General features: G+C 40.0%; 1 protein-coding gene across 1 annotated transcript; it reads left to right on the forward strand.

The window, feature by feature from the left end:
- Positions 1-487: 487 nt before the first annotated feature.
- Positions 488-17,235, forward strand: LOC141014367 (protein NLRC3-like). Its single transcript, XM_073488106.1, has 10 exons — positions 488-523; positions 2,658-2,808; positions 2,903-3,022; positions 3,545-3,624; positions 3,737-5,591; positions 6,996-7,169; positions 9,587-9,611; positions 13,697-13,872; positions 14,534-14,707; positions 15,742-17,235. The coding sequence occupies exons 2-10, from the start codon at positions 2,678-2,680 to the stop codon at positions 15,764-15,766; spliced, it is 2,760 nt and encodes a 919-aa protein (XP_073344207.1). The 5' UTR covers positions 488-523; positions 2,658-2,677; the 3' UTR covers positions 15,767-17,235.
- The last annotated feature ends 510 nt before the right edge of the window (positions 17,236-17,745 follow it).

The following is a 17,745-nucleotide window of genomic DNA, read 5'->3' on the forward strand; positions in this document are numbered from 1 at the left end:
TGTTTGGACCCATCAGAAAGTCCAGACTTGACAGTTTCCTGTGTCAGTGGTGATGGTTCGGTCCTCTTGGACTGTAGCCAGCCCTGCATGTCGGTCCAGAACAGTTGGACTGATTCACAGTGAAACAACATGTGATCCAAACTTTCAAACCACAGTTATTCACATCAAAGTTAAACCTCAGTCTCAAGAATCGGTTTGTTTGATGAATCTCAGTGAAGATGTTGAAGTTCAGCTCCTTCAGCTGAGGAGGGAGAGGGATTGAAATGTTTCTCCTCCGTCTGATCTGCACCTCATCACCGGAGCTGCTTGTTGTTGACAGGCTCATCATGTTTGTCTCATCCAAACCTGGCAACAATGACCGTGACGGTGACGTACGTACGTAACGTGGCCCGTGGCCGGTGGGCGGGGCCAGAGCGTCAACGTCTGTCCGAGTTGGACGGCGAAGATGCGTCGAAGGATCAAAGCGTCAGGCGGCGAGAAAAGGAGGAGGAAGAGGCTGAGGAAGCACCAGAACCAGAACCAGGTGATGTGAAGTGATGCAGTGCTCACCAGCTGATGGACGTTTAGCGACAAAGCGTCTGTTTTTAGTTCAACATGTAGAAAAAGCCGTCAGCGGCTGCGGGTGCTGCTAGCTAGCTAGCTAGCTGTAGCCTGCGTCAGGCTCTGGCGCCACCGGCGGTCGCCTCAGTTCTGGAGAAGAGAGAAACTTGAACCCAGAAGCTGGACGGTTGGATTTCTCTCTTTATTTAAAATAGATAAAACATATATGTGAATGTTTCTCTTCTCCGCATATTTTTGAGTTTATTTAGTTTAGTTATCTGAGTGAAACGTGAAGAGATGTCCTGAAACGTAGCTTCCATCTTCCACATGAGTTTGTGATGATCAACAGGGCTCAAGTTCTCAGCACCTGATGGACCGGGATCATGGACCAAGATCGTCCAGCGGCTCCTAATCAGGGAGAAATCGAGCCCTGCTGATTATTGTTGCTTCGCAATAGCAGCAATGAAAGTGTGTTGTCTTTCGACAACTCAAGCCACATTTGATGATTGTGAACTCTGAAAGAGACACAACAGTAAAGTAACATTATAAGATTAAATGAAATACATTGCGCTATAAATAAGGGGAAAATGTCAAATCAAAAAATGTGTCTTGTTTTTATTCAATATCAATTTGGAAAGCTGAGGAGACGAGGAGTTCAGGGTGGACAAGGGCAGGAGAGAGTTATATTACAGTGTAGGGCTGTAGGGCAATTACTCCAACATTAAGAAAAATTAACACAAATGTGAAATTGGTTCATGTTAGTTACTCATAGTCCAGAGAAATATAGGCTGAATATATGCATAGAGGAACTATAAGTAAAACTGAAAAGAAAACACGCACAATGCGTTTATTATAATACCATATAATAATATTACATATAGAAAAATAATAAAATATGACCAGAGGCTCATAAAGCATCCTATTTCTGAGTTGTATAGTTGTGATTTTAAAATCAAAAAGACAAGATATGCTCTTAATAACAAAACAAAAAAAATCACTGATATATTCATAGAGCATATTTACTGTACATGTAAATATAAAGTTTGCAGCTAATTCACATGACCTAACGATACACCTAAAATTATATGAACAACATTATAAAAGTCACACTTCCTTCCATTATTTATACCGAAGCGGAAACAGAACCGAGGAGAGAGACAGGAAAACAGGAAAACCGAGCAGGAAGCATCACGGTGACGTCAAATGTTGGAGAGTGGGCGGAGTTAAACAGTTGACTCCGCCCACATTGAGGTCTGCGGCCTGCAGGGCGGAGACATGAAAGTGAAAGTGTTCAGACTCCATTTTGAGTCGACAGCAGCAGCAGGAGGAGGAAAAGGCGTCTGAGGCAGAGGTGAGTTTTATTTCTACATTATTGTTTTACAGTCAAAGTCTCTGATTCATCTGTGAGAACAGCGGGATCGGCTACAAAATTCACATTGAACAAGAGACAACAAGCTCATATTTAAAGAAAACTGACGAGAGGCTGGATGTTTGTTTACTCTGTGTGTGTGTGTGTGTGTGTGTGTGTGTGTGTGTGTGTGTGTGTGTGTTTACAGACTCTTCAACAGACTTTTCTCGTGACTCTTGTGCTCTGAGCTCAGTCAGTGTTATGTTGCTTATTTCTCAGACTGACTGAAGTCCAGAAGACGACAGCAGTTTTGTTTTATTAATTTTATTGTCAATATTTTGTCTCCCACTTCAGGTTCATCTGACAAAATAGTTTAACAGTAAAAGTTTCCACTAATGAAGCCTCGATTAAAGTCTGTTTCATGGACTTGGACTTCACTGTTCACTCATTGAAGATATTGTGTTGTACCACAGTAGATCCTGTACTGTCCTGTTGGTCAGAAGGATCCAGGTTGCTGTTTCAGTATTAACATATTTTGTTATAACTTAACACTAAGAACTAGATTCTGTTAGACATTTAACCTCTGACATTTAAAAGATGAAACCCAGTTGCAAAGACACAAAATGTTTTCTGTAGAAATCTCAAGTGAAAGATGCCAGAACAATCATTTTATTAGATTTTACACCCTCCTCCTCTGCATCTTGTTTCACCTGTTTGTCCTCCTTGTCTTCATGTTGTTCTCCTTCCATGTGCTACATATTTACCTCAGTGCTTTCTGAAGTGCAGAAGATGAGTGATTGTGTGGAGGAAGAGGAGGACGGAGCAGAGTCTCCAGTCTCCAGCTGTCTGTCTATGAAGAGTGACTGGTCCAAAAGTTTTCCTCCGAACTTCAGTAATGAACCTGGACCCTCAGACACACAGTAAGAAGACTGCCATGTTTTTAATCACCAAACTGTCAGTATCAGCAATTTGTGTATCGACATGAAATAAATACAAACATGTTGGTGTTTCCAGAAGTCAGTACCACAGACGGAGAGAAGAGTCTTCAGTCTCCAGCTGTCTGTCTATGAAGAGTGACCGGTCCAAAGGTTTTCCTCCAGACTTCAGTAATGGACCTGGACCCTCAGACACACAGTAAGAGAACTGATACTAACTTCAGTTTATATAATTAAATCATTACCATTATATGACTGTAGCTGCCCAAATACAAAACACAATTATTTTTCTGGAAATTACATTTTAAAACTTTGTATCTCATGGAAACTGTCCCAAAATCTTCACTCTGAGATTGTTTTTATCTTCATCAAACCTTTTTATCAAACACAGTTGTTGAAAAAAGAGGAGGGTATATTGTACTAAGTGTGGCCGTGTACTTTGTCCAGTATGGTTTAAGTTTTTAATAGCTGCTAATGAGGTCATGTTTTGTGGTCCTTTTTGTTTGTGTGATAAAATTTCCCATTAAAATAAGTTTGTTTACTAAAATCAAATGATGCAAACTGCTCCACTGTGACTCAGACAAAAACAAACTGTGAGTGATTGGGAGTTCAGTCCAGATTCAGAGCTTGGAGAAGACATACTTATGTTTACAGTCTGTCTTCTCTTTTGTCAGACTGATCTGTGATTTCTAATCTGAGGGATTTTCCTTTGTCTCTTCAGAAAGACAGAGGGAAGTGTTTCTGTGGAGGAGCAGCTGTCCTGCTGTCCAGTGTTAGTCAGTCAGACCAACACTGTACAAAGTAAGACTGAACATCTGTCTGCTGATGTCTTCATGTCTGAAAAAAGGAACTTTTTGAGTTAATCAAGATTCTTGCTCTCAATTTAATCCCAGAATATTTTCTTCTCTTTCAGCTGATAGTGTTCTGCAGCAGGTTTTAGATGAACATAAGATCAGTCTGAGGAGGAGATGTGAACGTGTGACTGAAGGAAGTGATGAAACAGGAAGTGGAACCCTCCTCAACAGGATCTACACTGAGCTCTACATCACAGAAGGACAGAGTGAAGAGGTTAATACCCAACATGAGGTGAGACAGCTAGAGACAGCTTCCAAGATGGAGGCCCTCCATGACACTCCAATCAAGTGCAGCGACATCTTTAAAGCCTCACCTGACCAACAGAGACGCATCAGAGTCGTTCTGACCAACGGCGTCGCTGGCGGTGGAAAAACCTTCTCAGTGCAGAAGTTCACTCTGGACTGGGCAGAGGGCTCCGAAAACCAAGATGTCAGTCTGCTGGTTCTGCTCTCGTTCAGGGAGCTGAACCTGATCAGAGATGAGCAGTACAGTCTTCTCAGGCTGCTCCATGTTTTCCATCCAACATTACAGAAGGTGACAGCAGAGAAGCTCGCTGTCTGTAAACTTCTGTTCATCTTTGACGGCCTGGATGAAAGCACACTTTCACTGGATTTCAAGAGCGATGAGGTCGTGTCTGATGTCACACAGGAGTCATCAGTCAGCGCGCTGCTGACAAACCTCATTGAGGGGAAGCTGCTTCCCTCGGCTCTCGTCTGGATAACTTCCCGACCTGCAGCAGCCAATCGGATCCCTCCTTCATGTGTCGACAGGGTTACAGAAGTACGAGGCTTCACTGACGCCCAGAAGGAGGAGTACTTCAGGAGGAGGTTCAGTGATGAAGATCTGTCCAGCAGAGTCATCTCACACATCAAGACCTCCAGGAGCCTCCACATCATGTGTCTGATCCCAGTCTTCTGCTGGATCACTGCTACAGTTCTGGAGCACATGTTGACTACAGACCAGAGAGGAGAGCTGCCCAAGACCCTGACTGACATGTACTCACACTTCCTGCTGGTTCAGACAAAGAGGAAGAAGCAGAAGTACGATGAGGGACATGAGACGAGTCCACAGAAGCTGACGAAAGCTGACAGGAAGGTTCTTCTGAAGCTGGGGAGGCTGGCGTTTGAACATCTGGAGACAGGAAACATCATGTTTTACCAAGAAGACCTGGAGCGGTGTGGTCTTAATGTCACAGAGGCCTCGGTGTACTCAGGAGTTTGTACAGAGATCTTCAGAAGAGAGAGTGTGATCTTCCAGAAAACAGTCTACTGCTTTGTTCATCTGAGCGTTCAGGAGTTTCTGGCTGCAGTCTACATGTTTCACTGTCACACCAACAGGAACTCAAAGGTCCTGAAGGCTTTCCTGAAAGACTTCACACTCAGGGACTCAGAACCAAAGTCTGTTTTTGAGAAGATTTCTGAGTTTTTTGGCCATGACGCCCGTTACCCGTCCCTGGATGACTTCCTGAGGAGAGTCATGGAGAAATCCCTTGAAAGTAAAAATGGCCACCTGGACCTGTTTGTTCGCTTCCTTCATGGCCTCTCTCTGAAGTCCAACCAGAGACTCTTAGGAGGTCTGCTGGGTCCGACAGACAACAGTCCAGAAATCATCCAGAGAGCCATCAAGAACCTAAAGGAGATGAACAGAGATGATGTCTCTCCTGACAGAAGCATCAACATCTTCCACTGTCTGATGGAGATGAACGACCACTCAGTCCATCAGGAGATCCAAGAGTTCCTGAAGTCAGAGAACAGATCAGAGAAGAACCTCTCTGTGATCCACTGCTCAGCTCTGGCCTACATGCTGCAGATGTCAGAGGAGGTTCTGGATGTGTTGGACCTGAAGAAGTACAACACATCAAAGGAGGGACGACAGAGACTGATTCCAGCTGTGAGGAACTGCAGGAAGGCTCGGTGAGTCCAGATGTGATTATCAACATTATAAATCAGTGTAGATTAGCAGTTTAATTCTTCAGATATACAAACTATAAAATAATTTATTTTGAAATAGCGCTTACATTTTTAAATACAATTGTGATTATTTTTAAAAAGTGTTTCACTTACCATGAGTGCAACAATGTAGATGTTTCAGTTGGATGTGTTTATAGCTGTCAGGTTGTTGAACTCAGTTATTCCATTTATTTCTAATGATCATTAAATGTGACAGTTTTTCTTCTGTTAATCTTTCTTTGGGTGACAGAAGAAACCCTGGTGAAACTAATGAAAGAGGTTTTTTAACCACTATACTGAAGAGTTTAAAATAAGATCTGTATCATTTTTCATGTGATGTTTCTAAAGTCCTTGAGAATTTCTTTCATGCAGTTATTGTTCTCATTATGTCGGTTTAGAGACATTTCACAGTGAGCAAATGGACCAAAAAGTTCCAGCTCAAATTAAAGCTTCTACTTTACCTTTTATACATGACATGAGATTTTTTTCTGAATTGACTCTAATTTAGTTTGAATCTTTATGTATTTTTGTTCTGTAGAATCAGAATCAGCTTTATTTGGCCAAATATGTGTTGACATACAAGGAATCTGACTCCAGTTCATCATTGCTCTCAGTGTAGTTACACAGAAGAGACATACAGCTGGAAAGGAAAACACCAAAACTGAACCAACAACTAGATGAAATGTAAAGAATAAAGAATTGTGAATGGTCAGGACTGCAATGTACAATAGCATCTGAAAAGACAGTAGGTGTATAAATCAAAATCACCAATGGCAACACCATAAAAGTGTAAATCATACAAGTCTTTATAGAAGTCAACTGTTCTGAATCACATCTGTATTAGCTGGCAAAATATGAATAATGTAAATGTAGATTTCTAAGATGGTTTTTCAAACTTCAAGCTCATCCATGTTGAATTCGGGAGGTGCACGATCATTCAGCAACATGATTTGTGGAGCCCACATGCTCGACACAAGACGTGCGATGATGTTACTTTTGGCACTCTCACCCTCATGCTAACACTGTGTGGGGCATAAACTAATCTAACTTTTTGGCAAAAGACACAGGATTAGATCACACTGACAGACTGTGAACATCATGGAAACCCAAATGTAACTACATTTTCTCTTCCTTCATCTGCAAGATTAAAATAAAACAAAGATTTAAAGTCTGCAGGTTTTAGAGAGTGATGAGAATAACTGTTTCATGTCAAACACAGATCAGATGAAGGTTTGCTGAACCACTGATGTAAATAGCAAATGTCAATCAGAACAGAATGTTTCAAACTGTTTTGACATCAAATGCATGAAGTAAATACAAAGTGTCCTCTTTCATAATAACATTTTTGTAATATCTGTGTCATGACAGACTTTCTCGCTGTGGATTCTCAGAGACTCACTGTGAAGTTGTGGCCTCAGCTCTGAAGTCCAACCCCTCCCATCTGAGACAGCTGAACCTGAGTCACAACGGCCTGAAGGATTCAGGAGTGAAGCTCCTGTCTGTTGGACTGGAGAGTCAAAACTGTGCTCTAGAGAGTCTGAGGTCAGTTCATTGTCTTGTTTTTCCATATATTCAATTCAAACCATTCACTGAGACTTAAACAGTTTAGTTAATTAACTCTGAAGATTTGCAGCAGCATAAATCTGAAGAAATGTCAGTTCTTTGAGACATTTTCTGTGTATCCAAGTGGCTCCATCCTGTGGTGTTCAGAGGAGGCTGCACTGAAGGACTCTATTCAGTGGTTTTATTTATTTATTTTTTTCATTCAGTTTATTAAGTGTTAGCATCCAGCTGATGCCAGTCCCACTCATTTTAGAAACGGGATCATTAATTTAGAACGGACAGTTTCACTGGAACTACTCGAGTACTTCCAGAGGTGTTGGTATACCAAAAGTTTATGGACAGCCTGCAGCCAATCAGGATCCAGTTTTCACCCAGACCATGGTATAAAAATATATTTTTTCCTCTTACCTGTGGTGGTATTTGTCCATCCACTGTAGATCAGCTGGACCACTGATGTAAATAGCAAATGTTAATCAGAACAGAATGTTTCAAACTGTTTTGACTTCATCATTTGACAAACATTATCAGTATTATACTCATAGTTTGACCAAAACAATAGAAAAGTTTATTAAATGACTTTCAATAACACTTTACAACGTTCTACACAAAATGAGAGTAGTTAGTACTATATTTGATAGATAATGATGAGTTTCTGAAGAACAGACTGGAAGATACTATATTAATAAAAAATAATGTCATGATCAGTTCATAAATATCCATGAATCAACATACTGACCACTTTCTTCATGAGTCGTTCCTCATAAACCAGCTGCTTAGAGGACAAACACTAGTGATGATTCATTCGTACTAATTACTTAATGCTTAGTTACTTTCTGAGTTCCCCAACAAGTGAAGTGAAACATCAGACTGACATCAGTCACTGTCTGTTCAGTGTTGAGGAGTTTTGAGTGTGTAGGGAGGGTCGAGCTCGTTCTCGTGCATATATTTAAATACTCATAAAAACACACAAAATCCACAAAACAAAGGACATTTCTTTCACGTTTCTTTTTTATGTTTAGTCGAAGTAATAGTCGTTGATCAAGTGCTACAGTAGACAGTTCAGTTCAGTTTGTTCTGAAACCAAAACGACCCTCAAAAAAAAGAAAAAAGAGAGATTTCTTACCAGTTCATTGATTATCAGGTGGTTTGATTCATTCCTCACTCGTTTCTTAGTAACTTGTCACATTTTTGTGTACTATACTGTAAAGTGTTACCTGACATTCCTTTTAAAAATGTGTTTGATAATTATTTATACACATTACTTACAGACTAACAATTGTCTCCAAGGCTGAAGAATTTTGTTGACTGAATTACTGCTGACCAGTAGATGGCAACACAGTTAAATGTTTGTAAATGTTTTAAGATGTATTTGAACTCACACAACTCACTTTTGAACTTTTAACAAATTACCTAAATCACCAACTTTACTTTTAAGAGCTGTTTTTTTTTTATACAGACTTGAGTGAATGTGGACCTCTCCTTTAATTACACAGGCTTTACAGCCCTACATGTCTTATTTAATGATGATCCTCTAGTTCCAGACCTGACTGAGATCAGCAGCATGTTATTAATCTGTGTTGACATGAACAGCTGTGTGTGTGTGTGTGTGTGTGTGTGTGTGTGTGTGTGTGTGTGTGTGTGTGTGTGTGTTTTGGAGTATGTTTTCATTTTACTCTATTTTATTTTTCTCTTAGTCACTTCCTACCTCGAGCTGCTATTATCTGTTATTGTTTGCACACTGTTCCTTTGTGCTGCAGTGTCAAATTGAATTTCTCCTACAGGGATCAAGAAAGGTTCATCTCATCTGTACTCATTTTAGAGAAAAGCTCATTGATGAGGACACAGTAATGTTGAGCTACACATTTAAAACCTGAACACATCTGATTGGATCATAAATTAATTTTCATCTACATCATTTATTATTTATACAGATTGAGGGGCTGCAGTTTGTCAGTGTTGAGGCAGTGTTGACCAAATATGAATCAAGTTCCTCGTTCTCTCAGAAATATATTTTCACTGTTTAGCTGTAATATGATAAAGTTTGTGTCCCTGCCACCATGTTAAGAAAGTACCAGGGACGACAGAGAGGCGTTATTATGGATCCTACTGCTGTTGCCTTTGTTGGTTCAGACATGAGGAGTGAGACTGGTTTGTGTTAGGGTAAGAATATCAGGGTAAGATAATCAGAGGCAGACTAGGGCCAATCTTAGCAAGATAAGCGGTGGGATCCAAAATGAGGCAACAGGGAGGCACTCACATGCACTAACATGCACACAGCTCAGATCACAACACACACACTGAGAGTGTGACGTCATTCTGTGTTCAGGACACCATGACTCCACTATATCTTTACATAACTAATAGTTGTATTTTAACTTCCATCTTGTTGTGTTCAGGTGTCTACGTCCTGTCTACCAGGAAGTGAGACAGGAGTCTTTCCCTATTTTTAAGCCTTTCACCTGCTGTGCTCCCGTTTGGTCATTTCTCCTGTTAATATCTCGGGGTGTGACGAGATCTTGTGGCACGAGATCTCGAGATATTAAAACTAGAGATGTACCGATCAGGATTTTTGGGGCCGATCACCGAAAGCAGTATCTGCCGATCCCGATATTGCCGATCACCGATCACAGCGTCAAATCTATAAATTCTTCTATATTGTTGTCTTGTGTAACTTTCATATATTTAATTAATGATTCTTCTTACACAACATTGACATTGTATTATTAAGTATAAAAATTAGGAGATGAGAAAGTATCATGAATTGACCACCGTTTTATTGCAGGCTGAGGCAATGTGCAATATTTCACACTCTAGAGACTCTCTTAGAGACAACCTGGACTCAGCTTACATAGAGTAACTGTAGCTTACTAGCTTAAGCTTTCTTGTGGCAATAATTATGTACAACAACAACACACAACATGTGCAGTGCACCAACACAGACAACAGTAAACATTTCACTCTCTTAGAGTCGATACAAGTTGTAAACTATAAACCTTAGTTTTCCTGTGGAAAAAGGAATTAAATCTTAAAATAAAAAATGGATTATGTGCACAACACACAACATGTGCACCAACAATAAACATTTCACTCTCTCTAGAGGCTCTTTCTTAGAGACACAATTTGGACTTTAGCTACAAGCTTTTTTGTGGAAAAATAAAATAAATATGTCATACAAATGAGAATATGAACTATGTACACTGACATATGTGCAACTGCAACATTATCTCTAGAGACACTCTCTTGGTCATACAACTTGGAGCTTATACTGTAGCTTTCCTGTCAAAAAATAAACTTAACTGAAAGTTAAAATTTGGAGGTTTTATAGTCCCTTGAAATTTAACATATCTGGCGTTGGACGTTCAAATGAGTAAAGACCGAGTATAAACCCAAGACTCACACTTGAATGTCATGTCTGCGCCACTTGATGTCGCCATTTTCTTTTTCTTTCTCTCTTCTGTTTCGGGACTGAGCAGCACGCAAAGGATCTTGGGATATGTGAGGCCGCAAAGGATAGTAGCGGTGCGTCCTCCAAAAAGGGGAAATGAAGGCCGCATTTGAAGGAGCCTTTGAATTTGGACAGCCTTCACGCAGCGTTGTGACGTAATTGGCCTTCAAATGCGCCCTTCGAAGGCTGCAGACCCTGAATTTGGACACATCCAATGCACTGTCTCTATTTTGAGAACTCCGATCGAAACCGATAGGGGCATTATCGGCCAATTGCGATTGGTTGCCGATCGATCTCTGCATCTCTAATTAAAACGTGTCTGACATCAAACTCGAAATTAGCATAGAAGATGCCCCTGCCACTTTTAAGTCGTTTGTGTGGCAGCATTTTGGTCCCTGCTGGAAACAATAAACGGCGACAGACTGACAGACAAGACACGAACAATATGTAAGAACTGTAAGAAAATAGTGCCGTACACCGCGGCTAACACGAGCACTATGCAAAGACACCTACAGAACCACCACAGCTCTCTACTGAAATCAACCGTGCCTGTGAAGAAAACACTGAAAGGCCAGACAACACTGACAAATGCTTTTACATCTCAACTTCCACAGTCAAGTGCTCGAGCCACAGCAATAACGAAAGACATCAGTGTTTTCATTGCAGCTGACATGATGCCATTTCCCATGGTGGAAAACTGGGGACTCCTCCACACATTGGAATCAAAGTACATCATCCCAGTGGTCCTGAACCTCTACACAGATAGCATACCTTTCCATCCCTGCTACCTCCGCTCCAAGTGAGCGTGTCTTTTCAACTGCAGGAGACATAGTTAGTGCCCAAAGGTCTCAACTGCTGCCAGAAAACGTAGACATGCTCATATTCTTGAACAAGAACGTGACCATATCTTAGGCTGGGCAGTGTAGTTGTAGCCAGCTCTCAGCTCTGTATCATGCTTGGAGGGAAATCATGTCAGTCTCTGTTTGCACTTTAAGTATTGAGAGAGAACTACTTTGATTATTGTTTGCACTTAAAACAAGAAGACTAAGAAAAACTTTGTGTTATTCATTTTTGTTATTTATACTGTTTTTATTTTTCACTTTCAATTTGTGGAGAGGAGTTCAGTTAGAAGGTCACACAGCTTCAATTAGAAGTTAGAAGCTCACACATAGTTCATGCACAGTTATAAGGTCTGAAGAGACTCATGAGAAATCATACAGGAGAGAAGCCAGTCAGCTGAGTTTGTGGTGAAACCTTTTACAGTTCTTACATATTGTTTGTGTCTTTTACTGCATATGATAATTCATACTCAGTCACAAAGTAGAGCTGAAGTCACATTCATTACAAGATGATTACTAGTTAAAACATTTCAAAATGGACCTGCATTGTTTTGAATTTTGTAACTTTTGATCAAATTAAATTTTTAAGAGTTTTTTTTTAAATTGGTGTTAAAATCTCGTCTCGTTCTCATGAACCCAATATCGTGTATCGTCTCATCTCGTGAGCTGAGTGTATCGTCACATCTCTATTAATCTCCCATTTTCATAGTGATACAAATCAAAAAGGTCTTCTCAGGTCCTGTGTGGGGGTATGTGTCGTGGTACCTGGCAACCCAACTCAGAGGGAGAGTTGAGCATGTGCCAACAACCCTGCCTGACGTTTGCCACTCGTCCCTGTGTCACTAATGCTCTGCTCCACTCACTTTGCCCCTGAAAATGGGTGAAACAGCTGCCAAAAATAAAAAACATTGCTTCCAAAATTCACATAACTTTGTGTGAAACTTTCCCTTTATTGATAATTGTCTCCTCTCTCACTTGTGTGGGACACGCAGGAGGCTGACGTGCTGCCAAGTGCTACCTGCTTGTTTGAGGTGTCCAACTGGGCTGTCCAGACCGAGCGCCCCGTGCTGTGGTCCTCCATGGCCAGCTTATGATTTCTACTGATCCTTTTATGGAGCCAGATGAAAAAATAACACCTCAAATATGAAATGATAGAAGTGAAAATAGAAAATAAATAATTTATTCAAAAGAATATCAGAATTACATCCAAATCATATTTAAATTGAAATGAACCTTTTCCTTCACTTATTTTTATTTTGAAAATGTTTTTGATTTTTTTATGATTCAAGATCAAAACTTGAACTTTCAAGTTCAAATTTTATTATTTTTTCCAAATGAACAAACCTCTTGGCCTTGATCTGGCTCCATATCCTTTCACCATCTGTCCTATTTTGGCAGGATTCTGTGAGTGAATCTGACAAAACACTGGTAATTTACTAGAAATAGTGTCGCTGCTGTTTGTGATTGTGTTTTTCTGTATTTGTTCCTCAGAGATGTGCAGCAAACACACACAGGCACAGACCACAGGCTTAAGAAAACCCCTCCCCACATATAATCACACAAGTCTATGGTCCTTTTAACTTCATTGTTACAGAAGAAGCAGCGTCCTGCTTATCACATAAAAGGCTTCATGTTATCAATTCATGATCTTTATTATAAAGATGCTCTACGTGTACGTCTAATTAGAAAAGAGCCGAGGAGCAGAATTTAAGTGAAAGACATTTTATGTGCTTGAAATGTTACATGTTGACTTCTGATCACTTTTGTGGACTTAGTTTGACTTTTTTGACTTGAAGACTTACATGAAGTCTTTTTACTCACTCTGACGTGTCAGGATATAACCTTTTTGATTAAAACTGCATGAAAATATCATGTGACCTGCTACTTCAGTGCACGCTAACAACAAATATTACTGGGACCGCAATAAAAATTTGCACACCAGCTTTTTTAATATCCAAGAGTTCAAATCATAAACTCTCCCACTGACTTCCTCAGTAATGAACTGGACACATTTAGGCACCTTGAGTAACCATATACTTGTTTTGTCACTTTGTGTATTTGACAGTGTTGAACCTGCATCCTGTTGGGTTCAGGTGTTTGGAGTTTCCATTTTCTAAACTTCTACATTCTGAACCTTATTCAGCTCTGAACAGATTATTAAACACTGAATGATTTGAAGCAGGAACATTGTCTTCTAAACTTACATCATTTATTCTTTATTCAGATTGATGGACTGCAGTTTGTCAGAGATCAGCTGTGCTTCTCTGGCCTCAGCTCTGAAGTCCAACCCCTCCCATCTGAGAGAGCTGTGGCTGAGTGACAACAAGCTGCAGGATTCAGGAGTGAAGCTGCTGTGTGATTTTCTACAGAGTCCAAACTGTAGACTGAAGACTCTGAGGTCAGTTCACTGACTCTGTTACTGCTAACTAATATTTGAGTTTACATTCATACATAACTTACATTGATAAAGTTATAGATTTCCTTTGGTTCATATTTTCAATTTTCTTGAACTAAATTTCTTCTTCAGTCACAAAAGACTTCTTCAAGAAACTGTAGAAAATGTTCAGTTAGTTGTTAAAGTTAACTCATGTTTATAATTTAATCTGTTAACAGAAGAACTGAACTAACATTTGATTTAAATAAATAAAGTTGAGAAGCTGAAGTAGAAATATTTAGATTTCTGTTGATGTCAATGTGTTTTCACAAATAATGTCTGATCATTGATATTGATCCAACAGAACACACACAGATCAAAGCATATTTTCAAAAGAGGAAAATTCAATTTTTTCTCCTCTAATAACAGACCTGACTGAGATCAGCAGCATGTTATTAATCTGTGTTGACATGAACAGCTGTATGAATGTTGTGCTGACATGTGGATGATGTCTGTAGAAGGCTGATGATGATCCACAATAACACAATGACAAAGTTACTCTACTCATTTTAGAGAAAAGCTCATTGATGAGGACACAGTAATGTTGAGCTACACATCTAAAACCTGAACACATCTGATTGGATTATAAATTGATTTTTATCTCCATCATTTATTCTTTATTCAGATTGTGGAGATGCAGTTTGTCAGAGATCAGCTGTGCTTCTCTGGCCTCAGCTCTGAAGTCCAACCCCTCCCATCTGAGAGAGCTGCAGCTGAGTGGAAACAACCTGCAGGATTCAGGAGTGAAGCTGCTGTGTGATCTGAAGAAGAGTCCAGACTGTAGACTGGAGACTCTGAGGTCAGTAGAGGGGTGGAGTCAGTTCATGCTGGTTTCAGCAGTATTGCACTAAACACAGTATCAAAGTAAAGATCCAGTATTTCCTGCTTTCCTCAGTGAAGCTATGAGAGGAGAACGGTGACAGGCTTCATGATTGGACAGAAAGACAGAGAGAGAGCAGTCAGCCAATCAGACGAGCCAGAAGCTTGTTGCGATCGTGTGTTTGAGTTGATGTGAAGACGACTGTTGTTGTTGTGTTCATGTCTACAGGAAATAAAGCTGGATCACAGCTGACAGCATCACAGGATGTATAGAGACAGTGTCCTCATTCATCAAACTGTCGGAGCATCAAATCTGATCTCAAAGTGTTTGTTCTCTCATTTCAGCACTGAACAACTGATCAGTTCATCTTTGTCACAGCTCTCAGATCAGTCTGACTGAAGCCTGCAGATCACTGGCTCTTATTTCAGAGAACCATCATTACATTTAGTAACCATGTGGTCTGTATACGGACCAGAACCTCTGCTGAAGTCCACAAACCACAGCTGATGTTTTACTGTTCAGTGTAGGACCTTTAACGTTATATTTATATCTGCCCATGTGTCATTTGATTTGTCCAAATATTTTTATAACAGACTCCATATTTACATATTTGTCATGTGATGTTTCCAAAGTAGATGAAATATTTAAATGTGAGTGAGACTCTGGTTTTTAACAGCAGTAAATCATCATTAAAGTGAGCTGTGAGTATCTCTCTGTTCCTGCAGTAATGATGCGTTCAGGGACTGTCAGCAGTTTATTTCCACTGTGTCCTTCAGTGAAACCTGCAGAGTAAACAGACTTGATGTCCAAAGTGTCTGCAGGTCTGTGAGCTTCACTCCAACACGTTAACATGAGAGCTGAAAGGAAGCTGGCTACGCTACACAGCCGCTCCACTTGTGGTCTGAACAGGACTGGAGTCCTGCTGGTCTTTATATCACTGACTGACAGCTGATGGAGGGAGTCTCTGTAAACACTCATTTATCACTTTACTGTCTCTCTGCTTCTCTCATCAGGTGGAGGTCTCCGTCAGAGTGGTGAGGAAGGTGGAGGTGTTGAGAGGATCAGCTGTGTCCTGATGATCCAGAGAGGTTGAAGCAGCACCATCAGCTGGTGGGTGGAGAGGCTCTGACTGGGCCGTGTTACTGGGAGGTGGAGTGGAGAGGAGAGCTTCATCCAGCAGTGACTGACGGACCAATCACAACAAGTGGAGATGACTGTCAGTGCTGCAGTGTGAACTGCTCTGAGATCAGCTCCACTGTCACACACAATGTCCAGTCCAGCATCGTCCCTGTGTTCCTCTGGATGTGACAGAGTATCATCAGTGTATCTGGACTGCTCTGCTGCTGCTCTGTCCTTCTACACAGTCTCTGCAGACACACTGACGCTCCTCCACTCCTTCTGCTCCACACTCAGACACCTCCTACACCTGGAACCTGGATCTTTATTCTTTTATTCACTCACATCTTCTCAACACAAAGAGCCTCAACACATTAAACTATCGAGGCGTGTTTATCACCACATAATCGTACATTGACACTTTTAATTGGATATTTCCTTGGTGCAGTTAATCTCCACATATTCCTGAATAACAGTGGAGATTAATGCAGTACTCTGTGTGTACTGCCACTGAATAAGACATCAGTGATGTTGTAGATGTTAACTGACATTCATTTTAATGTAAAATCAACATTTTAACAGATGAATTTATGATGTAATATATGATGTAATAAATGATGGCATTGTTTTGTTGCTGTAACTGATGACCATGAAAGGAAGAACATATTGATTTCACTGATGTTATTTAGTATTTTTATAGTTTTTGTAACTGTCTGTGAGACAGATTTCATTGTGTAAATCTATGTTCACGTTACAAATATACATAAATAGGTTAAAGTTCATCAAGTGTTTAAAAAGGATAATAAATACGCATATAAATTCATGACAATAAATAAGAATTAAAAAGAGTTTATGTTGTGTAAAAATTTAATACTAAATGATTTCAGTTGTGATTTCAAAACCTTCATGTGAGGATTTATTTTGAAAGTGTATGGTCACATGACCCTGGTCTGGTTTGAGGGTGAACTGTGGGATTGTGGGTCAGAAGCAGAAGCAGGACCACAGACATGGAAGCAGGAGGTCATGGCACATGGTCAGAGCTATTTACACTGTGTTCAAGAGGCACAAACGGTAATTGTGCTTTTGTTTTATCTGTATTTAATTTCTTGGTTGTTTACAATATGCTTGAGCATACAGTATCCTTGTCATGTGTTTGTTTATTCACATTGTGTTAGCATTAGCTTCAATGGACTCATATGGACTCTTATGCTTTTACTTATAGTTTTCACAGCGTTCTACGATTTTGTAACGTTGGTGGAGGAGGAGAAATAAAGCTGAAAATCTATTGTTGGACCAGTGTAGCTACAGTTTTGTAACACAGTCTTCTCATATGATGGAAATGTTGTAAAACAAACAAACAATGCACAAATATTAAACACCAGTCACATATTTTGGTGGTAATGTCTTTTATTAATGCTGTAAATTCTGTCTCAGCTCTGCTTTGAATTGAATTGAAAAACATTGTTTCCATGTAGACAAAGTGAGCATTTAAAAAACTTGATTTCCTCACAGCAGAAACACTTCAAATGTGTCCAACAACACAGAACAAGGTTGTGATGCACAGTTACAGTTTCAGTCCCACTGGGACCATCAACAATAAAACATAGGAGCATGAAAAAAGTGTGTAAACGTAGAAACCTGATTATATTTATTTTACATTATAAAGTTTTTAAGGGAAGATTTTTCTTTTCAGGAATATTTTGCTAAATTTTGTCATTTTCCAGAAGAAGAAATCAGCAGGAAAGAGCAGGAATCTGGAGACTTGGATCAGGACAGACGAGCTGTATGGGGCCATTTTATATCACAAATGTTTGGTGGAAACATCGAACCTGTAAAATATATCGACATAAATGATGACAGATTGAGGGACAGCACAACCTGGTGTAATATGAACAGTGAGA

Source organism: Pagrus major, chromosome 19 (genome assembly GCF_040436345.1).
Source record: "Pagrus major chromosome 19, Pma_NU_1.0".
Lineage (NCBI taxonomy): Eukaryota > Metazoa > Chordata > Actinopteri > Spariformes > Sparidae > Pagrus > Pagrus major.

Bases quoted from the DNA above. Each gene is read 5' to 3' on its own strand.
- LOC141014367 (XM_073488106.1), top strand. From the start codon at position 2,678: ATGAGTGATTGTGTGGAGGAAGAGGAGGACGGAGCAGAGTCTCCAGTC. The intron at 2,809-2,902 runs GTAAGAAGACTG...TGGTGTTTCCAG, and splicing joins CCTGGACCCTCAGACACACA to AAGTCAGTACCACAGACGGA. The intron at 3,625-3,736 runs GTAAGACTGAAC...CTTCTCTTTCAG, and splicing joins TCAGACCAACACTGTACAAA to CTGATAGTGTTCTGCAGCAG.